Source organism: Jatropha curcas, chromosome 6 (assembly GCF_041381405.1).
Source record: "Jatropha curcas cultivar XTBG-Jc1 chromosome 6, XTBG_Jcur_1.0, whole genome shotgun sequence".
Lineage (NCBI taxonomy): Eukaryota > Viridiplantae > Streptophyta > Magnoliopsida > Malpighiales > Euphorbiaceae > Jatropha > Jatropha curcas.
In genome coordinates, this window is record NC_143156.1 from 23,298,150 (window position 1) to 23,322,544 (window position 24,395).

At 31.5% G+C, this 24,395-nt stretch overlaps 3 protein-coding genes across 5 annotated transcripts; all 3 read right to left on the reverse strand.

Annotated features, from left to right (window-relative positions):
• Positions 1-4,498: 4,498 nt before the first annotated feature.
• Positions 4,499-9,043, reverse strand: LOC105634759 (Pre-mRNA-splicing factor 3). Its single transcript, XM_089723392.1, has 6 exons — positions 8,275-9,043; positions 7,147-7,431; positions 6,611-7,054; positions 6,299-6,493; positions 6,057-6,217; positions 4,499-5,553 (listed from the first exon to the last, which is right to left on the reverse strand). Exons 1-6 carry the CDS (start codon positions 8,935-8,937, stop codon positions 4,668-4,670), a joined length of 2,634 nt encoding a protein of 877 aa, XP_089579518.1. The 5' UTR covers positions 8,938-9,043; the 3' UTR covers positions 4,499-4,667.
• A 1,479-nt stretch (positions 9,044-10,522) lies between these two features.
• On the reverse strand, positions 10,523-13,798 carry LOC105634768 (putative protein FAR1-RELATED SEQUENCE 10). 3 transcript variants are annotated; one of them, XM_012217685.4, is made up of 4 exons: positions 13,395-13,796; positions 12,058-13,155; positions 11,520-11,963; positions 10,523-11,432 (listed from the first exon to the last, which is right to left on the reverse strand). In XM_012217685.4, the coding sequence occupies exons 2-4, from the start codon at positions 13,075-13,077 to the stop codon at positions 10,821-10,823; spliced, it is 2,076 nt and encodes a 691-aa protein (XP_012073075.1). In that variant the 5' UTR covers positions 13,078-13,155; positions 13,395-13,796; the 3' UTR covers positions 10,523-10,820. The 3 variants fall into 3 exon arrangements, with proteins under 3 accessions (XP_012073075.1, XP_089579519.1, XP_037492959.1); XM_089723393.1 differs by having other exon boundaries at positions 10,523-11,408; positions 12,058-13,798; XM_037637031.2 differs by having other exon boundaries at positions 12,058-13,796.
• Positions 13,799-14,699: 901 nt separating this feature from the next.
• On the reverse strand, positions 14,700-18,164 carry LOC105634793 (Protein kinase superfamily protein). Its single transcript, XM_012217713.4, has 2 exons — positions 17,684-18,164; positions 14,700-17,576 (listed from the first exon to the last, which is right to left on the reverse strand). Exon 2 carries the CDS (start codon positions 17,406-17,408, stop codon positions 14,976-14,978), a length of 2,433 nt encoding a protein of 810 aa, XP_012073103.1. The 5' UTR covers positions 17,409-17,576; positions 17,684-18,164; the 3' UTR covers positions 14,700-14,975.
• Between the last annotated feature and the right edge of the window lie 6,231 nt (positions 18,165-24,395).

A 24,395-nucleotide genomic window follows, 5' to 3' on the forward strand; every position in this document is an offset into this window, starting at 1 on the left:
TATTAATAATAATATGGTGGTACTGGTAGCGGTGGCAGTGAAAGATAGAGTTCGAAGTTAAATTTGGTTAGCATTCAATTTTTAAAATTTGTAATGGAATGACAATTATATAAATTTTTGGATGAAATCATTATTATATTATTTTAAATAATGTTCAATTCAATTGTATTGTTCATTACATTACAAAGTAAGAAAAAATTCCTCAAACATCACAATCAATTGTGTAATATAATATTCATTCCATTACGTAGTTGATTATATCGAAAACCATGACTTACTACCTGCATAATAAGTCGTGCATTAGCATGAAAATATATATTATTTATCTTTTTTTTTTTTTTTAATTGTACAAATTTTTTAAGAGACTTGAAAGTATGAGGATTTGCCCTGATAAAGTATTATTTAATTATAGTTAAGATAATCTTATATTACATAATTAAATTAAATTATTAATTATTTTATTTATTTTAAATGTTAAATTATGGCTTTTTAAAAACTATTAAATTATTTAATTAAATCTACTAATAGGTTGCTCATCAAATTTTCAGTTATAGAGATTATACTCTGAAATTTTGTTTATTAAATTCATTTTTAAAAATTTTTGTGATTCAAAGGTTATTTAATATTTTTTTATTTTTTTTTTTAAAAAAAATTATCGTACACCAAGACATAATTTAGTGGTGAGCACGTATATGATTTAACAATAGATCCTAGTTTGAATCCCCTCTCCTAATACTCAAAAAAAAAATATTTATTAGCTTCAGAATATCAAATTCTACAAATTCAAAGCATATAATAAGTCTTATTTTAAAATAAGTTTTAATTTTAAAAATTAAAATCTAATTTTAATTTCTATTAATTTATTTCAAAATGAAATTACTTGCATAATAAGTCTTATAAATCATATTTTTATTTCTTTTATCTATGAAATTTCAATCCAAAAATATTACAAAAGTAATAATTTTCAATTCAAAAATAATAGTATCACAAAAAAATTAACTAAAGAGAAGAAAAATATGGCTAACTAAGAAAAGTATCACAGGTTTTCAAGCAGTGACGGAGCCAGGATTTTTTCATAAAGAGCTAAAATATATTTGTCATTTCGACCTTGTTTGGTAACAACTAGTTTAATTGTATATATAAACATAATATTTATAATAATTTTGACAGGATGAGGAAGCTTTTTATAAAATGTTAAACATTTTAACATTTAGCGTTTTATAGAGGATTAATTAAATTTTTTTAACAACCATACCTATTATTTTCTTCTAATTCAGGTAATTAAACATATAATATATTTTTTTGTCATTTTAAGTTAAACAACCATTTTTATCGAATATTTTTAATTTAAAACGTTATATAAATAGCTACCGACTAAAAGCTAATAGCTAACCACTAACAACTATTAAAACATTTTAGGTCATGTTCAGCAAAATGAACTGTTTTATTAACTGTTTGAGTAGTTTTTTATAAAACGCTAAAAACTACTTAAAAAGTTATTGTCAAACACGACTCTAGTATTAAAACAACTATTAGTAAAAAATTAAACATGATTTTAAAGTACGTAAAAATAGAATAATTACACAAACAAAGATATTATATATGGTCAAAATTTTTCTTAATGAAAATAATATAAATGACAGTAAAATAATAAATATAGATAATAACCTTCTGTAGAAAAGAAATAATAACTTTTCAATTTACAGGAATTACAGTGAAAATAACAATTAGTATTTAAAATTTTAAATAAATTATTATAATTTTAAAATTCAATCAATTTAATTTGATAATAATTTTTAAAAAATATTAAAATAGAATCACGAATTATAATATCAAATCTATTTCTTTTGAATAAATTTAACATCATGTATGTATCCAATCAATCTAGAATTCTAATTTTTTTATTATTAAGTTTTAAGTAAATAATCAATAATAAGTAATTGAAATATATAATTTTACAACACTATTATATATTTTAATATGTAAATGAATTGAATAAATTAATTTTTTTTTATTTTCCGTGTACTAGTAAAAGCTTTAAATTAAATCAAAATAATTTGAATAAATCAAAATTTTATTTTCAATAAAAATTAAAGCAAATTAAGAGTGTATAAAATAAAATTGAATCAATTTGATCAACTCCGTTTAATCTTTTTTTAATAATTTTGAATTTATATCTTTTATTAGCTTCACAAAAAGCCGAATGAAATTGGAAAAAATTTTAATTTTTCTACGAAAATTGAAACCGAACTGCATTAACAATTAAATAGAGTTAATAATTTATCAATTCGGTCAATTTGACCAAATATGCTTGCTCTAACTAAGGCCATCTAATCATACTTTAAAGTTCCAAATTCGTCTCTTTAAGGGCATTCGGTCTTTGCCAATTTATGCAAGCTCTGGCTAATTTACCCCCCCCCCCCCCAAAAAAAAAAAAAAAAAAAAAACTAGGTTGGAAGTGTTTAATAAGAATTTTAATCCGCAATTGCATTAACTGTTGTTTTCATTCGCTGTATTTTAGAGTTTTTATATATATATATTATTAATTGATTCGTATACATATTATGTTTGAATTTTATTTAAAAATAAATTATTTTTTATTAATAAGAGTTATAAATTGATAACAAGTAAGGAGAAATATTATCTTTAACGTAATACGTGAGTTCTTATATTTACTTGCCGCCTAATCTGTCTTAGAAAAATATTCGATCTTTGCCCTAAAAGAGTTCTACAATCTTGAATCACAATGCCTAATTCAGATAAATCTAAAGAAGATGATGTTAAAAGAGAAACCAAACTTTGAGAATCCGGAGCCATGAAATTTATTTGAAGCCACTTTAGACAGCGTCTCATAGCCAGAGCTTAAAGAGGTTCCAAATATCTGAGATAGCTCGTAACAGTTCTCCTAATGCGTTTTCAACAACACCGTAACTACTGCAATGGAATACTCTCTCTCTCTTGAAATATAAGTCGTTTTTTATTTATTATTTTATGTCAGAATATAAATCATTTTGTGTATTTCAAAAACTAATAAATAATATTTTTTCAATATTACCCTTATTTACACTAAATACAATAAATACTTTCCAAGCAACTATTAGTTTTGAAATAAAGTATAATTTGATCAAATTATCCTTAAATTTGTAATAATTTAGAAAAATAATATTTTCCTTAATCCTTATGCAGAAACTTAAACGACTTATTTTGAAACAGATGGAGTATTATTTCAACATTATAAAAGTAATGACTATTATTTTTTTCTTCCAAACTAATATTTTTATATATCATTTTATTATAATAAAGTAACTATTATCTTCACACAAAAAAAAAAGTAACAATTAAATATTAAAAACTTAATTAATATTTTTATTTATATAACACATTAAAATAAAAAATAAAATTATGTGATAATAATTTATTAAATAATTATGTCTTTAATAGTCATTTTGTATTTCAACAGCAATGTTACTAAAATTTTATTAAACATATACCCTCGCAGGGTGAAATGAAATGACAGTTATCTCTTCTCCCTTGACTAGGGGTCTTAATTCAAATCCTAGATATGTAACCTATTTAAACACTCCGGCCAGTGAATTTCGCATTCCGGATTTGATTAAAATCAAAAAAACCATCTATATTCATCACAAAACCACTATTGGTCACTGGCTATGCAGTTATCAGGTAGTATGTTGCTAACCACTATTAGCACTGGCTACGCAGCTAGCATGAACAATTAAATCAAACGGCCATCCTAGAGGACATAAAACACTAAATTTCATATATATTTAAGTAGTTTTATCTATCTATACATTTATATAAAACTAAAGTAAAACATGAACTCTATGACATGTGGCTTTACGATGTTGACGGAGATTAAAAAAAAAAAAAAGAAATATTAGTATACATTAGTATAAATCTAAATTTAGATGTATTTTATATACTGTTAAAGCAAAAAATTAGTTTCTTGACGCGGTAGAATGATGTTACAAGAAAAAGAAAAAAGAAAAAATGGTAAAGGCAAAAAATTAGTAGAAACTAGTATAAATTATTAGTAGAAATTAGTAAAAATGCAACTTACTATAAAAGATCCAACTAAGCCATCCATACCATTCATTTGCAAACTATGTTCATATTCTTAAATTTCCATTGATAACTTAAAAATTCACAGTAAAAAGAAATTTATCAGACTTTTGAGAACAATTCACCAAAAGAACCCACTTTTTTAAGCCTCAACAATTATGCTCATTTCTCTATTCTACCCATTTGTCTATAGATTATGAAAACAATGAAAAGGGTAAAATCATTGTTTTGAAAGCTACAAATAGACGAACGGGAAGAAGAGGGAGATACAAACATAATTGTAAGGATAACAAACCATTTTATATCCAACATGTCAACTTTTTAACGAAGAGACTCATTCTAGACTTAAAACAGGTGTGACCCTGGCCAGCCAGTCGAACATACTCAGACCAAGATAAACTTAAGCACACAGATAGCATGATCGAAACATATGGAACTTGAATTTACAGAAACCTTTAAGCAACATACCTCTAATGAAAATTTGTTGACAGAAGTAATTTCAGTCTGCTATTAAAATGTTTCAAGTAGGTCAACTTCAATAAAAATACTAGCAACCAAGAAAATTTAATGGAAGCAGCCACTCACATTTAATCATCAGAGAAGTTGACAGCAAGATCCCAATAGTGGGCAACACCAGCATCGGCAAACACTTTCCGAGCTGCAGCCTCCGTGACACATTCATGTACAGAAAACCTATTGAAGCTTGATTTGGCAACACTACCTTGCCACACCAATACGCATTTGTTCACAGGCTTCTCCTTGTTGTCATCTTCTTCTTTTTCTTCTTCTTCTTCATCATCTCCTCCTACAGCCTCAGCCCAGTTAATCCGCCTAAGCATTAGCTTCCCATACCTCTTAATGGATTTGGTTCCTCCTTCGACAACCACGACATTCATTCCTTCAGAAATGACAGCACAGCCAGTCAAGCGGTTCTCCTGAGCATTAACATCTACTTTGAAGCGGGTCTTCTTGTGTGAAAGGTCATTGATTCTATACACAGAAACAACAGTTTCCAAAGTATTCGGATCATCAAAGAGCTTTCTCTCCTTCTTCTCACGACGCTCAGCAGGAGTGAGCTTACGCGCAACATTCCTGTCAATATGAGCTTGTTCACGCTCAGCAGCTGCACTGCGGATTTCCTTCTCAAGTCTTGTGGGATCTTGAGTAGCTTCAGAGCCCAGAACCTTCATTAAGTTGCTCATCTTTACTTTAGGTTTTGGGGGTTCAATCAAGCCTTGCCTAATCATCTCCTGCTTATCTTTTTCCCGAGCCAAACGACGCTGAGTGCGGAGCTTCTTCTGTTCCTTCTTCGTTAGCTTCAAAGGCTGAGGTGGAGGAGGAGCTGGCTCAGCAGGAGGCTCAATGGGACGTGGGTGCTCTACATAGATTGTGATCTTCTCCATTTTCAACTTGTCACGTATATTACCCCCATCAATTCCACTATAGTTACCACTTGGCAAAAGTGAAGCATCCCTGAAATTCAGCCTTAATCAGTTTTAGTCTTGCCAACAATAAATATGAGGGGGTGGAAAAAAAAAAACACCAAAAACACAGGACCAAGAAGAAGCACAAACAAAAAAGGTAGAACAATGAAAACCAATTCAATTATATTTTTGATCAAGCATGGTTAAAAATATTGCAGATCACAGAAGGATCCAGGTTGTTCTTGTAAGAAATATAGACAAAATACTATCACAGATAACCCCCATCTCTCTCTCAATGAGAATGTATTAATCCCCAGCCTATGCAATCCACCAGACACAAGCACACAACCAATCACTCGCTAAAACCACAATTGTATCCCCAAAAGGGAATCATTCAAACTCTTATCCCCTCATAACGCACTAAAGGCCAAGTTAAAGAGTCACTTGGTACAAGCAAAATACTAATGAATAATTATGGTCAATGCATCTATGACAAAAGGTGTGATTCAATTCCAGATTAAATTGAATGATTATCACATATTATCAACTTACCACCACTCAATTTCAGGAATTGGTTCCTTGGGCTTTTCTTTAATTATAACTCTCTCTGATACCTCTATTAAATTGGGATTTATATCAGGAGCTGCTTTTGCCTTTGCATGTAGTGCTTGTCTAGCCTTTATATCTTTTGCCCTTTCTTCTCCAAATTTACTCTGTAATTAGCAAATGGAAACCACGAATACAGGTAAATAGCAGATAAAGTGATATTGACAGTGTAAAGTGGCAAGAAGTACCTTCAATTTCATCATTTCAGCTTCCTTTGACCATCTGCCTTCTTCTACAAACTGAAAACTCATTCGTTTGGGCCTCAAAAGCTTAGCCTTATTTATGCCCATACTTGGATCATAGTGAGGATTTGATTCAGGATCAACATCCAATTCAGGTTTAAGAATCTGAAACGCATCCTTTTTCTGCTTGTTGATGTTAACCTGGAAATAATTGCCATAATAAGAATCAATACCAAATATGACCGTCCACAAATGCAAACCTAATCAGTGTTATTTTATTTTATTTTTTTTTAAAAAAAAAGTTGATATTAAGCATACTTTTAACGTGCTAAGGTTGCTTGGTTTAGTAAGGTTCACAATGTTTCCATGTTCATCTATTTCACGACCAAGTGCATCTATACGAAGAACAGGAGCCTTGGTAGGCTTCTGTGGCACTGAAACTTCTGCTGGCACCTGACCAGGGAACAAGTTTATAAGAGGAGCAAACTCAGGATCCTGCCTGAATCCCATTTTAGCAGCAAGCTCCTGTGCGCGTTTAACAGCTTCGATATTGGGTATGCTAGCAAGTCCAGGAAGAGATGCCATGCCACTTGCAGGTGGCTTACCAGAAGCCAATGAACTCAATGTCACTGCTGAAATAGCATTAGTGGATGTTGATGGAGCTAGCCCCTGTGTTGCTCCAGTACCAGAAGACTGTATGTTTTCCTCCTTTACTGTGGATGGTGCTTTATTATCTGACCTTGAGGTAGCACCCTTGCTCAACTGCATCAACAGATTTAACAAAAGTTAACGCATGGTGGGGTGTGTATATATATATATATATATATATATATATAGCGTAGTTAAGAACTTACAAGTGGCATCTTCTTCAACTTCTCAGACAGTTCCTTCTGCATTTGTAAAGCTTTTTTAGCTTTTGCTAAAGCATCAAGGGATAGACTTCCACTTTTCCCAGCAGCTGAAGATGTCCCATCTGTACTAGATTTTCCAGGAACCTCATGAGATCTGGTAATACTAACTCCCTTATTTTCATTTTTTTTTGAAATTGAAGATACCTTGATAGGAAGAGGATGAACAAGGGCAATAGAATTCTCATGCACAAGGCTAGTTGTCTTAGTGGATGATTCCAGGGCAACACCCTACAAGGATGGAAGAATAAATTCACATGTCAACACACAAGTGTATCAAAAAGGAGAAAAAAGAATGAAGAGAGTCAGAAAAAAATAGGATAAGTGCTATAATAGAGGTAAATAAGCTTACAAGAAAAGGAAAAAGCATCAATCCTTTGGGAAATTCAAAGCTTTTAGACATGTTTGAATTGTGCATTAAATTGGATCCAAATGTTTCAAACAACAAGCAAAAAGCAAATGCAAAAATGATACATAAAACATAATTAATGAAAGGCGTATAAGAAAACTAGTGGTATCGCAGGCTGCATTATGTGCGTAAAGCATGTGAAATGAAAAACCACTTACAAAGCAAAAGGTTATAGCCCAGTTCCTTTCTACCTCCATCCAGGTAGACGAGGTAAAGAGCGTTCAGCAGCAAATCAAAGAAACTGCCAGTCCTTCTTAAACTACAAGTATCTACTCTATTGACTTGTAAGCAAGACAAGCATTCAGAATAGGAAATGCAACTCGGGAAAGTTCAAATTTCATATATATAGATTACCCATTAAATAAAAAGTAAAGAAAAGAAAATAAACTGACTAGATCACAATAGATGGGGCAAAGAACAAATTCTTACAGAGATCTAAAACCAAAAAAGGAGCAAAAGATGAGATTTCCACAACATAGTAGACCTTAAGCATATAAGATGAATTTTCCAAAATGGTACCTGCCTATTCCGATTTACCCAAGAAAACTAACATTCGCAGCAAGTGAATATTATCAAAAAAAAAAAAAAAAAAAAAAAAAAAAAAAAAAAAAAGAAAAGAGAGCAAAATCCTACTGAAACAAAACTTAGAATGGGAGAACACTTACATTCTCAGTTGCAAGGCCGCCATTGGTAGTACCATCATCAGTCGACTCACCATTAACTTCTTCTTTAACTTTAATCCCAATTGATTGCACTCCCTTTTCATTTTCAATAGTGAAATTATTATCATTGTTATCAGTATTTTCTTCCTCTTTTACTTTATCCCCAAATCTCCTCCTCTCTCTCTTCTCCCCCGAAACCCTAGGCCTCTTCTCCATCTCGAGAACCCTATCCTCGCTATCTCCTCTTTCTTTCCTCTTTCTTCTAGCTTCATACTCCAAATCCTCAGACCTCTCGCGTCCATCTCTCTCTTCTCTCAGATCGTAGGACCTCTCCCAAGACCGCTCTCGTTCCTCCCGCCTCGATGAGGATTTGTGATCGTTTCGCAGCTCGTTGGACCGTTCGCGCCTATCCCTACTCCCCTCCCTATCCTCTCTAGGGTCGTACGAGCGCTCCCGCTTAGATTCGCGGTCTCGCGAGCTCTCCCGATCCTCACGCCTTGAAGAAGATTTATGGTGGTCCCGATGGCTTTCCCGCTCAGATCGGTGGTGGCGATGGGAAGAATCGGAATCTCGGGACCGGCGGTCACGGTGGTCTTTGGCGGAGCCGCGGTCCCGATCATCCCGGGAGCGTTTGGAGGATTTATCCTTATCGGAGGAGCGATCCATGGCTAGGGTTTCTCTCTCACAGGTTTCTCACACACACTCACTCTCTCTCTCTCTCTCTCTCTCTCTTATCGTCTCTGGGAGAGTGATACGTAGAGAGTTTGATGAGAGCAACGGACCAGATATGTTATGGGATATTTGTTCTGTTTTCTTAATTGAACCGAGCCGGATAGAGTCTGCGAATCGAACCGGTGATATTCAGATTCTTGTTTTTTTTAAAGAAAAATCTTTCATTTTTTACTATATTTGAAAAATTTTTCACTGGACAGTATAAAATAAATGCTTGTTGAATTCATGGCCTGTTTCCTTTCCATATATCCTTTTAACAAGAGAGAAGTCACAAGCTACTTCCTATTTTCATGTAATAAAAGAGTTTATTTTTTCCTATTTTCATGTAATACAAAATATAGTTCTATCTCTAATAATGATCAAATATCCATTGAAGGACTTCGAGTTGGTCTGAACTTTCCTTAGGCTCCACGTAAGGCACCTGCCAAATCACATCTTGACTGAAGAAAGAACCCGGCTGCAATATTATCCTCTGTTCTTCTTCATTATTGGATTCTTCTTCAGCATTAGTGTTCCAACTCCATGGTGTAAAAAACGACTTGTCAGGAGTCAAGAACGACATGAATTGTGAGTAATCAACTGTTGCTTGGGGTTGTTGTAAGCCTAGTTCTTGCTCTAAAAGTTGCTGGTGATAATCAATATAAGCTTCCAATAGCTCTTCCAATAATTCTTGTTGCTCCTCGTCTTGAGATTGTTCTTCCCATAATTCTTGTTGCTCGTCCTCGTGAGATTGTTGACTCATCTTCTTCTTTCTTCTGTAAAAAAAGTTAATGCGATAGTGTATGTATTTCACCAATGGATAGGATTATATATGAGGTTTTGTGGGATTTCCGATTGGAATTAGGAAAAGATAAATAAATCAAAATTTAGGACTGTCTCCTTTACTAAGTAGGAATTGGAAAAGACAATAAAACAAGATAAAATTTTAATTAAAAATAACAGAAGCCTTTTCCTGATAGGAATTGGAAAAAAAAAAAAAAATCAAACAAGATGAAATTTTTATTAAAAATAACAGAAGCCTTGTCCTGGAAAAACGAAAAACAAAAAAAGGTGGAAAATAAAAGAGAAGGTCCAATGGGCTCGGCCAGTCTAATCTTATGTTAAGAACTGCGAGCACTTCGCAACTTGATTCTGCCGGAAATGCAGCTGATAAAGTTTCAATGGGACTTTAGAGAGCTTCTTCTCAGTGCAATTTATCCTAGAGTGCAGCAAATTTATGAACATGCCCAAACATCTGCATTATGCAATGATTTGGGAGGCGTAAAGAGCCTTTTCTTGTAACTTCTTCCTCTGTCACTTTCATCTTCTTCCCTTTCTTACATCGAATCAACCACTAAGTCAAAAACCATAGCTTACACAATTTTAACAATGAGAAGAAATGACCATTGCCAGAGCAAGCATGGAATTATGCATTGCATAACATTCTCTGTCTTCAAGATTTAAAGTAAATTCCAAAGTGGTAAAAGAGAATTGGATTTTGATAGAGGAAAAAGAAATAGAAATCAGGATGAGAACAAACTAAGTCAAGACCGCCACTTTGATTAGTTATTTCAGTGAGTGAAAAACACATCTTTTTATATTTTACAAGAGTACAACACCTTAGGTTAATCCATTTTGCTCCAATTCACATTCTTTGCAGCTTAGTAGTTTTCCATGAAGGAAAACAAAAGAGACTAGTTCCATGTAAACAACAATTTGTGCTATTTTTCCAAGTGAAAGTGAACAATGAGAATGCACACATATTTTGGACCTTTCACCGCCTTTCATCATGTACTCCCCTAAATTTTTACCACATTGAGTTTCCACCAATTCTTGAACTAACCAGTTGGCGAGGGTGTCATATCCATAGCAACCCCATCACTCTCAGGCATCTCTCTAACCTCATTAAGAATTCTTGTCAATTCTTTTGGAAGTTCCCTACGAACAAAGTCTGTGCGCTCCTTTGTGATTGATGACTCTGCAAACAGGGTTTCAGTCAAGGACTGATATTCCCGAAGCCACTCTTCGTTGTTACTATGAGTATATTGATCATCATAGAAAACTAGAGAGCTTCCCCGTCGCCATCTGCTTAGATAATAATTTTCAGGAAGCTGAAAGTAGTTTTTCTGTATGAATACACGAAGAGCATGTCTGCACAATATCCCTGAAGATTCAAATTCTTTACAGGAACAATGAATCTGATCATCTTCTGATATCCATACAACAAAATTCTCTCCATCCATCTTCTTGAAGTGATGTACTAGACATGATCCGTTGGCAATTTCAGATAAAGCATACTGCATTGCTAACACCAATTCATGTTGTAAAGCACTGAAGGCAAAAGGTGTAAGAATACTGCGCGCATGCTCCTCAATAGGCATGCATGTCTTCATAAGAGTATATTGTATCTCTCGACGTGTCTGGTTCTGAAAATTGGCAGAGATACCAACCTGCATCAGTATCAAGAAAAGTAAAAAACAATTAACAAAGTGAATTTTCATTGATAGGCTACTAGACAATATTTGAAATCGGCATACTTGCTCAAAGAAGCTACGCAAACATGTTTGTGCACTGCACACTCCTTTCAAAAATTCATCCACAGACTTCGAATATGCTGATGTTTCCATTCGAGCAAGAAAGTTACCTCTCACATAGGATAAAACCCAGGATGCCCGAAGTGAATTGAGCAAAGAAATGTGTTTATCTGAACCAAGTCCAAACATGGAAACCATTTGACTCCAATGAAGATCAAACTCCTCTATGCTCTCAATATGATATAACTCGTCAAACTTCGATTTAAATTCTTGAAATCGAGTGCCAAGAGGAAGAGAAAACCAACTGTATACCTTGGGTAGAATATTCCATATAGATATAACATGTTTAGTGCTGGGTAATTCGCTGCTTATGGCATCCTTAAGCCCCATATCAAGGTCAGTTAGAATTGTCTGTGGGAATTTTCCTTTCATAAGATGGATAAAAGCCTACAACAAATGCAAAACAAAATGATAATCATGAGGAAGAAACATATACACACGAAGATGCCTAAAATCAAGTCAGAAGATTAATGTAACCAACCTGCAGAGCCCAAATAGAGGAACGGGGTGTTTCATCCTGCAATAGAGCACAACCAAAAAATATGGTTTTCCCATTATTTTCAATTCCAAGCCATGCTCCGAAAAGCATACCATATGTGATTGAGCGATAACTAGTATCAAAATAAACCACATCACCAAATAATGAATAGGCTCGAACAGAGTCACCATAAGACCATGCAATGTTCTCAACCTTATCATTCTCGTCTACTGTATAATCATAAACAAACTCTTCATCCACTTCTTTTGTAGCCTTGCATGCCTCAAGCAGTTCCATGGTATCATTTTCCCTCTTTTCAGCGAGTAAAGCATCATTCTCTTGAACAATTTTCTTGCGGTTTTGAACAAAATTCCTAACATCCCTCTCCAGGAAAGGCAATTGTCCACCTTGAATCCCCTTTTCTAGTTCTAGCATCTTCACTATATGATGTATTGGAAACCCAGCTTTTGAAAGCAATAAAATTCTCTCTTGATCTGCCTCGTGAATTTTTCGGTATGCAGGAAGTAGCCGCACTTGGTCATCTTCCAAAAGCTCATGATTATGTACATTGCTGAATTGCACCACAAACCATTGAGAAACCCCTTCAACAACTTCCTTTGACAAATACATTTTTGCATCACATCCACATCTCACTGATTTCCTATCTCTATGGTGTTCCCCAGTAGACTTTTTCCTAGCTGGTGCAAATCCAGAACGATAACAAACAAAATCACGTTTATAAATACCTAATTGAGGGCTCAATCTAGACCTTTCTTTCCTAATGGAAAACCCATTTCTCCTAGCAAAATTTCCATAATACTCAAAGGCATCATCATCACTCTTAAAGACCATTCCTACATATGGGGCAACCATAGCCTCAGATTGAAAGGTGTCATTTTTTACCAAATGGGATGCAATTGATGTCTCCTCAGTATCTCCTTCATGAGTAATATAACACTTCCAATCACCACAAGGGCATTGCTGCCTCCTCATCCATATGTTTTTTGAAGGTACTTGTGTCATTAATCACACTTAAAACAAATATATATATATACCTTGAACTCAAATATTATAGTAATCCAAGAGCCAGTAGTACAAACCCTTCAAAAAGATTCAACAATTAAATCAAGCGCACAGATTTTAAAAATATATATAAATTGTGGTGTTGTTGGTTTACAACTAATAACAAAAGACGAGCAAGAACTAGAGCAAAAACCTTGGAATAGATTAGTTCCATTTTCTATTATTCTTACTTCTTGAATTGCTAGATGCAGTGACCAAAATGATAATGAGTATTGAACATAAAAAAGCAAGAAAATATTGAAAAATGAAATGTTTACCTTCAAATTAGGAACATAGTAACTGGCAGAGAAAGAATTGAAAGAAAAACGGAACTTTACTGGTTGTCTAAATATCACCAGATGGGGTTTTTAGGGTTTTAGGCAAGTTGATAATAGAACCCACCAAAGGGCCATATGTGTAGAACAGACAATTAAAGAAGGAAAAGAACTCAAGAAAGTAAGATATTTCATGAAGAAATGCAGTTATTGCTCCTCAAGATTCAAAGATTGCTACTTGAGACACTCACTTGGGAGGCATACAGAAAGTGACAGTAACAGAGACACGAAGAACATTGATTGAATTAAAGAATTTTCTTTTCTTTTTTTTTTTTTTTTTCCTTTTTTTTCTGGGAACAGACAACTCTGTGTTAGAGTTAGACCCAAACGAATAGGAGGCAGTTCTCACTCTGAGTCTCAGTCAGCTTATTTTTTGGGCTGTACTATAACTAACTAGTCCACTCCTTTCAGACCTTCGTGCTGTTTGCGTCTTCTTGCTTGCTTCGGCTTTGTTGGGCCTTCGAATATTCTTCATTAACATTATAAAATAGTTACTAATATTTTTTCAAATTAATATTTTTATGTGATCTTTTTATTTATAATTATATTAAATATTATTATAAAGAAATTTAATTAATATTTTTTATTTATATAAGACATTAAAATAAAAGATAACATTCACTTAAAAAATTAAAAATATACATATTATCATAATGTACAAAAATAATTATACCTTATGGTTATTTTATATTTTAACACTAACTAAACATTCATCAACTAACTACTATCAGCACCCACCACCTACTAGCTATCAACGACCATTGTCGGCTATTGGTTTCGAGTTTCTTAAAGTTAAGCCAAAACGAAACAAAATTAATATTATTATTTCATATTTATGAGGCTTTATATTTTTACTTGATCATTTTCCAATGAAAATATAGTTAATATAGTTAAACTATAATCTTTACTTAATTCAATTCCAAAGAAAAATATTTCACATTATAAAACCTTTTGGTCGTTTCGGAGAGAACTGAACTTGTTTACTTATTTTGCACACCATCAAATACCCCAACATTTCTTCTAATGACCTTCCTCACTTGAAGGTAATTTTACTAGAGCATATTGTATGCAATGCAGACTGCATTTAAGACCCATTAGTGATTCTTTAATATTCTGCTTCTTTTCTTTCTTTCTTTCTTTCTTTTTCTTTTTTCCTAAGAAATAGCATATTTAAGTGTATAGGAAAATGACAGTGAGATTACATAAGAATAACACTAGCCATGACGCTTCAAATTTATGCAATCAGGATGATCACACATCAAGAGAGGAAATTCTTTCCCAAATAAAGAATAGGTCACATATAAGAGCACAAATCTGAAATCAAGAACAACTAGAAACACAAATAGGCTAATGGATACAAATAAACCTAACTAATTCCAAAAAATTGCAGCCAAACTAGCAACAAATTTGAATTCACTCCTGTACATTATACATTTCTAATCTCAGTTTTTGCAGTATTTATGATTAGATAGAGTGATAGCTTGTACTTTGTTGTAGAGTATACGGCTTGGCTTCACTGCAAGTCTATCTCATTTCCTCTCTCACCATTTGTGCAAAAACTTTGCTCATTGAAACACCAGCAATATCCCCTATACTTCCTATGCTGACTTGTGCAGCAGATACACTAGCCTCAAAGCTATTGGCGCGATTAAATTGTCCAGTCTGCTCACTATACTGGCTAGATTTCTCTTCAGTCCCTTGAATTTGAAGTGCATACTCCAAATTCCACAACACATCTCCCATCGAAGGTCTATCAATGCCGCATTCTGCCAAACATTTCTCTGCTATCTCTCCAAACTTCTTCAAAGATTCTGGTTTTATTTGACCTTCAAGACGAGGGTCCACAATTTCTTTCAGTAGCCCTCTCCTTTGACATTTCAATGCCCATTCAACTAAATTTACCTTTTCTCTTGGCAGCGATGGATCGATAACAGTTCTTCCACAAAGAACTTCAAACATAACTACTCCAAAGGAATAAACATCAGATTTCTCTGTTAGTTGTTGTCTGATTAAGTACTCCGGATCGAGGTATCCAAAGCTTCCTTTCACTGCTGTACTAACATGTGACTGATCAATTTCAGGACCAGTCTTTGAAAGGCCAAAATCAGCAACCTTGGCCATAAAATTTTCATCTAATAATATGTTTGCAGACTTTACATCACGGTGTATTATCGCCTTTGTTGAGCCAGTATGAAGATAGTGAAGTCCTTTTGCTGCCCCAATGCATATCTCAAGCCGTTGCCTCCAACTTAAGCTCGGATGATTTGAGCCATAGAGATGATCCTTGAGAGTCCCTTTCTCCATGTACTCATATATTATGATCATCTCATTTCTTTCATCACAATATCCAATCAGAGAAACCAAATGTCTGTGTCTGAATTGAGACAACATTTCAATCTCAGTTTGGAACTCTGCTATGCCTTGTGATTGAGAAGTCCCTCTTTTCACCGCTACTCTTGTCTCATCTTTCAAAACTCCCATGTAAACCTTACCAAAACCACCAACTCCAAGAACCAAACTTTCACTGAAATTATCAGTAGCTTCTTGAATAGCCACAAGTGGGAAGCGGTAACCAAATTTTGAAGTGGAAAATATGGTATCTCCTCCATTCATGCTAAAGTGATCATCTGCCCTCATATGGCTTAAGTTTACAAGCTTTCTCCTTCTATGTAGCTGAAAGAGAACTAAAGACAAAACACAAATGATAGACAATCCAACAGCCAAGCCTACTACTAGAATGACTTTTGTCCTTGAACTTTTCGAGGAAATAGAGTCTAAGACATCAAGACTATCCTTAGAATTGCTTATTTTCATCATCTCCAACCCATTAAGAATGGCATTTGGGTAAGGACTATCTTTAGAAGGACCAATGCTAACATTTAGCATACGACTCCCACTTACCCTTGTGATCACATCAAGAAAATAAGGAGTACCAATATTTGATGTCCGATTAAGAAGATCAAAATATTGAATAACTGAAGAGGAACCTAGATAAATATTGAAGTAGAATCTTGACAATGACAAACTGAAAATATCACAGAAATGGAACCTAACCAGATAATCAAAACCAGGATCAACATCAAAAAGCCATGTTACATTAGCATTTGTATTAGGATCATTCTCCGAATTCAATACAGTGGCAGTGCCGTAGACAGAGGAGGGAGCAATATTCTCTGTTGGCCCTCCTTTAGTGAAATTCACAGCTTTGACGTTAGATACAAACTTTCCTATATTAGTGTGTGTAAGATACTCACCATCAGACACCCAATATCTCCACAGTGAATCATTTTGAGGAAAAACAGTTTGATTTCCCATATTAACCCTCTCGATGGTTTCTAATGCCTGATTCTGCAGACTTTGGTAGTTCCCCTGAGGACTAATGGTAGTGGCACCCAAAGGAATTAGCTCATCTGGAAGTGAAAAAACTTCTAAAGCATTTACAAAAGCAAATGAATTGGCAAAAGGAGTGAAAGTAAGAACTAGCTTATCAGAAGTTACATTGAAAGAGTATTCTTTAACTAAAGGAGCAATCTTTGGTTGATATTCTTTTATGAGAGTGAAATTTTCTGCAGAAACAGAAAATTTTGCAGTGCTTAGGTTATAGTTGCTAAACACAAATGGGAAAAAATATAGGCGAATGCAATGTCTTCCCAATTTTTTGACTGGAAAGGTGTAGTCGGTTGCTTCATTGAATATCGTTGCAGTTTTGAAGAGAGAAGGGTCATATGCAGATTGAGTAGGACTTGAACTGGCATTGGCAAAAGTGATGTCTGAACTTGAAAGAAGATTGGAATAAAATTTATCAGATACAAATATACGGTCTCCAACTGATTTATTTGTGGAGGATCCACAATCTATCAAATAGTTGTCTGCAGGATTATATCCTAAAGAAACACATAGAAAACACAATATTGAAAAAACCCATATGAGCAATTTTGATTTCCCACGATTCACCATTTCCAAAATCAAGTTCAAATTCAACAGAATATGTAAAACCCAGATTATAAAAGGAGAGCAAAGTTGAGATTTTTTATGTGAAGAGCGGAACTAAAAACGCCTAATAGGAAAAGAACTGAGAGTTGAGATAGTGAAACCTGGAAGGGATTGTAACAAGCAGAAAAGTAACTGCAACAGAAGGAGAAGTACAATATATTCTCAACCAGAACTTCAAAATATGAACAACCCACCCAGAAGATAAAATCAAGAAAAAGGACAAATAAGAAAACTGTCACCTTCAAAATCAATGGAAATATCAACTCTGAACAAGTAGGGCCAAAGATTTGCAGTAGCAACCCAGGTCATATCATGAGCTTCTCAACCCAAAACCATTGATTTTAGAATAATGAAAAGGAAAGAAAAGAAACAAATGGGTACACATCACGCAGCAAAACGTTGCAAGACCAGCATTTTATTAACTAAATTGATAGTAACACAAAAGAAAATTAATTAATTAATTAATTAGGCCAACTTATTGATTGACAGAGTTCATAGAACTAATGGAAAAGAACAAAATAGAACTCAAAAAAAGACGAGATAGAAAAGGAAATGTGGGTGAGACTGAGAGAGACAGTACAATCAAATGGGCTTGAACAGACAAAATAGACACAGCTAGTACTGTAATTTGAACGAAGAAGACAGAGGATGACAGCTATATCTTTTGATATATGGATTGGTTTGGTTCACCTTCTCCGTGTGACCGGATAAACAAGTCGTTGCACGTTAGGTTCTGTAATCAAATAGGATATACGGTAGTATTTCATTCTTTTCTTGTGAGAAGGAAACGTTATGGCGTTACGGCGTATTATATCTTGTGTTTCCCAAAAGTAGTTTTTACTGTTGTTATATTATTATTATTATTTTTTTTTAGTCTATCCATAATAATACGAATGAGACGTAATTTACTTAATTTCCACCGCAGTATGTATTAACGATTCATTAAGTTTTAGGAATATACGTGTGTATTAAATATGAATAGATTAAAAAATTAAGTAATAAATTATCTTTTAAAAAGAAAAATAGGGTTATATTTGAAACAAAGGAAAATAAAAAGTGAATATCTATACATATAGAACGGAAGAAGTAATCACGTTAGGCTCGAATCTAACTTTTAAGGATTCAAATACTCGCTGTTTTTTATTTATTATCTGTTTAATTAATATTTTAAAAATAATTTAAAAAATTATTTTTCTCAAAAAAATTATATATTTTTCTAATTATGATTATGTTGTAATTATACCTAATATTATATTTTTATTAAATTAAAATATAAATTCTATAATTTTATTCATTTACTGCTTTTTAAAATAAAAATAAAAAATATTTTTAATATTAAACGAGTTCGGATATTTAATATGTAAATATAATGAATTTGGATAATGCATTTTAAGCTTATAGTTGACCTGTTGCTAATCTTAATCACAATCAAGTAATTTTGGATAACTTGTATGGAAGATGAATTTTATATATATTTACATGGATGGTTCCTACCTTATGAGACAAAAACTCAATTATAATTTTTTTTTTTTATTTCACAAGTTTTCACATTAGGTTGAGGAAGATATTATTTCAAACCTCTACTTTTATAGAAAAAATTTATTTAATAATGCAGTCTATTTCTGTTATCCCAACTGTACATTAATAATTTAAAAAAAAATTGTTCTTTGACAATTCAATTAAGAGGAAAATTTTAATTAAATTTGGTCATTATTTTAGATTTCGTTTCATTTTATTTTAGTTTCAAATATATAAAAATAATTTCTGTCAATTTGATTGGATTAAATTTGATTCAAGTAAGTTAAAAATTAATTCCATTAATTTAGTTCGATTAAAAATTCAACACAAATCGATGGAATGGACTGAAAGCTTAGTCTATATTATTTTGGTTTAGTTTAATTTTAAATGTGAAAAAAATTATTAATCGGGTGGTGGTTTGGTTGGTCTTCTTAATTATGCGGAGAGGAAAAGGTTTTGAATTCGAATCTCTCGACAATAATTAAAAGCCTCCAATAAATAAAAAAATGAAAAAAAGATTTAATTAATATTAAAAATACTAAAATTAAAGAAGGCTACGAAAATATTGAAAATAAGAAATACATTAGGAAATGCCGTGTCACCAACTGAGTGAGACCCATACGATGTTCCATCAAACGTAATGCCACATGAGATTAATTTTTGGATATATTATTGATAATTCTCAAAAATTCCTAGGGATACTTAGAGAAAAGAAGCAAGAGAGTGAGAAAATTGAAAATTATCCTTGTGATGAAATCTCACCGCTCTATTATGAATAAATTGAAAAACTTTTGAACTTTCTTCGAGTCGGTCTCGAATAGTTCGTGAGTTGGCTTATCTCATTTACACCCTGCAATTACCAATTCCGAAAAATCAATCACTTTTTCTCTTTTTTTTTTTTCTTTTTTTAATTTGCTCTCATATTATTGCATGGTTCTTTGCACTTTTTCATTTTTTATTACTTTTATATTTTAAACTTTTGATAAAAATTAAAAATTTATTTTATTTATTCAAATAGTTATTGACAATGAAGTTATTTTACTTATTTATTTATTTATTTATTTTTGTTATTAAACCTAAGTTTTGATTATCATACTTTTTTTTAAAGGAATTATCATACTTTGCTCTATTGTGTTTATTGAACTATATCACCGAAGTTATATTTTTTTTTCTTTTGGAGTGTTGGGAAGTAGATTCAAACCTGAATCTATTACCAGGTTGTATATGCGCTTACCAATAGGTTATGCCTTATATTGAAATTACATTTAATTATCTTATTAGATAATATGAAAATAAATTAAAAAAAGAAAAACGTGACATTTTTTTTAATTATCTGTTGTAATAAATAACAAATTATCTTAAAAGATAACTATTCCAATCATTCTAAAGAGCGACGTGGCCAACTAGGTTGTACAGATATTTTAAAAGGTTTAACGTATTTGTATCAAATAGACAAACACTGATATCTTTTAAATACTGTCGAAAATATTTTAAAAAATGTGTTTTATAATTTTTTTTATTTTATTAATTTTGAACACTTCTGTATATGACTCTTTAAGGACACTTTATTGACACAATTTTTTTTTTTTTTTTTTTTTTTGGATACAAAGGAAAAAGCATAGTTCAAGTAAACTTATAAACAAAATTCTGGATATGAAAACCCCTCTAATATCATGCAAGAGCCAAGAAAAAAAAATCACGTAAATTTATTAATAAAATTTCTAAAAAAATGACATATGGAAAAATGTCAAATCATTATTTATACTTGTAACTTTACTACATATTTATTATTGTAAAATTCATGACTGTTAATTAGAAATTCAATAATTCATACTTGAAGAGTAAATATTTTAGGTTCATGTCTGTGATTGTGCAACCTAAGTAGCTTGCATTCCTCTTAATTTTAAATACTTATACATTAAATGTTTTTTTAAGACAAGACCAAACACAAAGAAACCTTTTTTTTTTTTTTTTTTTTGTAAATTCCTTTTTATTTATTTCTCCAGTTGTTTTGTATTTTTCTGAAAGAAACTAAAGGAAGAAAAATGAGAAGCTTCCCCCAATTGTATTAAAAATGCTTCATAGGATTAGAAAGAAATAAAGAAGTGGATGTACATAAAATGCGTGGGGCACCATATTATTCTCTGGTCCCCGTCCACTTTTTATCATTACCCATTTTCTTGCGTTAACGCGTTTTTGTGCAACAACAACCACTTTCGGCGCTGATGACGGGAATGGGAAGTATCCTCTGTAGTACCCACCACCATTACTTACTTTTCTCTGTCCCAATCATATGAAGACAAATTGTGATCTGATTTATCATATTACATATGTGATTGTTTTTGTTTTGTAGGTGAAGTGTCCAGAGAGCCCCGACAATGACAAGTGATGAATACTCTTTTGAAACGTTGTGGTGTTTAATTTTGAATTTGCAAGCAAATTTTATTCCTTTTTTTTTTTTTCAATAATTGAAATTATTCCGTGTAATCTTCTTTTGATACAACTAATAGCTTAATAATTGATTTCAATATATATATATATATATATATATATATATATATATATATGGCTTAAGAATTCAGTATATGTCTCATAATATAAAGAAAACAATTTCATATGTACAAACTTAGAAATTCAAATCCTAACACTTGTTAATATTTGAGGTTTGATGGTTGGTTCGTGTAGGGAAGACTTAATAGAATGGATTCTACAATTGTAAATAGGGTTGTAAAATGAACCCAACCACTTGATACTCGATTCAATAAAAAATTACTTAAATTTATTCAATAAGCCAATTGTGTTTGGATTATTAGCTTGTGAACCAACTTTATTAAGCCCGCTTCCTAACTAAACAAGTGAGGGCTAATTAAACTAACGTCAAAACAACATTATTTTATGGACTAAATCAATAAAAATACTTGAAAATTTGCAAGTAGTTTTAATTGTATCTAATTCCAACATCCTTCTTTTAGTATTTTGAACTTTAATTTTAGTTATAATAGCACTTTAATTTCAAATTGTACGCAATTTAATGGAATAAAATATTATTTTTGTGGAACTCAGTTCAACTTTTTTTCTGAAATCGGACTCATTCCCCACCACCACTGCTTATAAATAAATAAGTATTTCTATTTGTTTATATAAATATTAAAATAAAAAAGAATCTATTCATCTTAAAAATAAAATACTTTTATTTATTTATATATTATTGACAATAAGTAATTGATAGGAATAGGATCTGAACCGAGCAAACCAAAGTTTGAGCAATACAAGAGGCTAAGCAACTAGTTAAGTCCGAACAGTATTTAACTCATTTGAATAAATGTAAAACTCAATATAACATTTAGTCAAACAAAGTCATTAAATGGCCAAGATTCTTGCTCGACATTCATAGCTAAGATCCTTGCCATAAAAGTTATGCAATCAGTTACATTTAAATCGTACTATAAATAAGTGTATGAGAACATGGAAAGGATCATCTGATTTTTAGATTAACAGTAATAAACATATCTCTTGAGCACTTTCTCAATTTATTTTTATTAGTAATGATTTCCTAAAAATAAAATAATGTTGTAATGAATAAAATCTATTTTTATGAGAGATTTAACCTAAGTATAAACAAAAAAAAAATGGAAAAACAAAAACCTAAACTAATATTTTATTCTTATAACTAACTAAAATTTATTATTGGCGTTTTATGAATTTAAATTCCTAACCAATAGTAATTAGGGCATTGTTAAACAGTGAATTTTTAATTGACCTGACTATAAGAGAGAGTATAGATTCAATGAAAATAATATTTTATTCATTAAACTAGATACAATTTGAAATTAGGATGCTATTATAACTAAAAATGAAATTCAAGATACTATGAGAAGAAAGTTGAATTTAAGGTACGATTAAAACTACTTGTAAAATTTGGGGTATTTTAGTGATTTAGCCTTGTTTCATGTGTTATTATTGATTTGATAGATTTCGAGCTCAAGCTCGCTCATTTATGGTATTGAACCTAACTTGAGTTTGGTTATTTTTAAACTAACCCAAGCATATTCTTATTGAACCGAGCTTAAGCTTATTAAAGATCGGCTCGGCTTATTAGTTCTAATCGCAAAGCTTGGTGTTATTATAGTTCTAATATATTTTTATTTTGAATTAGAAAACAAGTAAGCAAAGCAGCTAAGCTTTAACACAATTTGTTTATTTTCACTCTTATCTTTTAGAACCCGTTTGGAACAAATAAATTTTATAAAATTTTTAAAATTCATTTGAAAATTCAAAATTTTATGTTTGAAATGAAAAAAAAAAAATATGAATTTAAATTCTATAAATTGAATTCTGTGGAATTGGGTAAACTTAGTTGAAATTCTATTAAAATTGTTGGAATTTATAAATGAATTCCACGTATTAGTGAACCAACATTTTTATGGACTAAAGTGCTTTTACCTCAAATATCCAAAACTTTTACCTTCTCTTCGTCATATACTCATCACCTAATCTCCTAGAGATTTTTGTTAATTAGTTAATTATATTATTAATTATATTATCTTTATTAATAACTCTGTAAATTACAAACACTTTCACTGTCACCATGTGAGGTGTGTTGCAGAATATATAATTAATTAATTAATGATGTACCATAAACTGCCCACTAACAATTTTTTTAATTGATATAATGATGGATTCTTTATGAGTTTAATTTATTTTGGAAAGACAATGATGTTACTATTTTTTTTGCTAATATTATTGCTATATATAAAATAAAAGTGGTAATTTCTTTTTTTTCTTCTTATTATATATCTTTATAATTATATTTTTTTTCTAGATTTTCTAGTATTTTTTTTAAAGAGTATGAAATTGATATTATACACGACTATTTATACATTGAATCCGAATCAATTTTTAATTTTGAATATATTTTAATTTATTAATAAAAATAAAATTTAAACATTTGCAAGGAATTAAAATATGAAATTTTAAATTTTAATTAATAATTAATTAATTAATTAATTAGGGTGAAATATGAGTACATTTATTTATATTAATATTTTTATTAAATATTATGTCAAGGGTATTTTAGAAAATAAAAACAAATGAATTTTCACTTAAGAATTATTTCAAACATAATTTTGTAAAATTCAATTGAATTTCTTAATTTAAATTGTAGCATACCAAACATGACAAATTCATTTGCAAATGAATTTTACTTGGAATTCATTTACAAATGAATTCTACAATCATGATTCCTTTGTTCTAAACGGGATTTTAGAGCTTATTCGGCAATACTAGTTCTTTTAGTAGTTGTTAATTGTTATAGTAGCTATGAACTTCTAATCTGACTCAGAACTTAATCACAGTTAAAGCTCATCACTCCTCCATGCAGTTGCATTTAGTGGGGATTGTACCCGAAACTCTTCCCACATGCTCAATCTGAAT

Bases quoted from the DNA above. Each gene is read 5' to 3' on its own strand.
- LOC105634759 (XM_089723392.1), bottom strand. From the start codon at position 8,937: ATGGATCGCTCCTCCGATAAGGATAAATCCTCCAAACGCTCCCGGGAT. The intron at 6,494-6,610 runs GTATGCTTAATA...AATTATTTCCAG, and splicing joins GCAACCTTAGCACGTTAAAA to GTTAACATCAACAAGCAGAA. The intron at 6,218-6,298 runs GTACTTCTTGCC...TGCTAATTACAG, and splicing joins CTGAAATGATGAAATTGAAG to AGTAAATTTGGAGAAGAAAG.
- LOC105634768 (XM_012217685.4), bottom strand. From the start codon at position 13,077: ATGACACAAGTACCTTCAAAAAACATATGGATGAGGAGGCAGCAATGC. The intron at 11,964-12,057 runs GTTGGTTACATT...CATTTGTTGTAG, and splicing joins CCTCTATTTGGGCTCTGCAG to GCTTTTATCCATCTTATGAA. The intron at 11,433-11,519 runs GTATGCCGATTT...ATACTGATGCAG, and splicing joins TGCGTAGCTTCTTTGAGCAA to GTTGGTATCTCTGCCAATTT.
- LOC105634793 (XM_012217713.4), bottom strand. From the start codon at position 17,408: ATGGTGAATCGTGGGAAATCAAAATTGCTCATATGGGTTTTTTCAATA.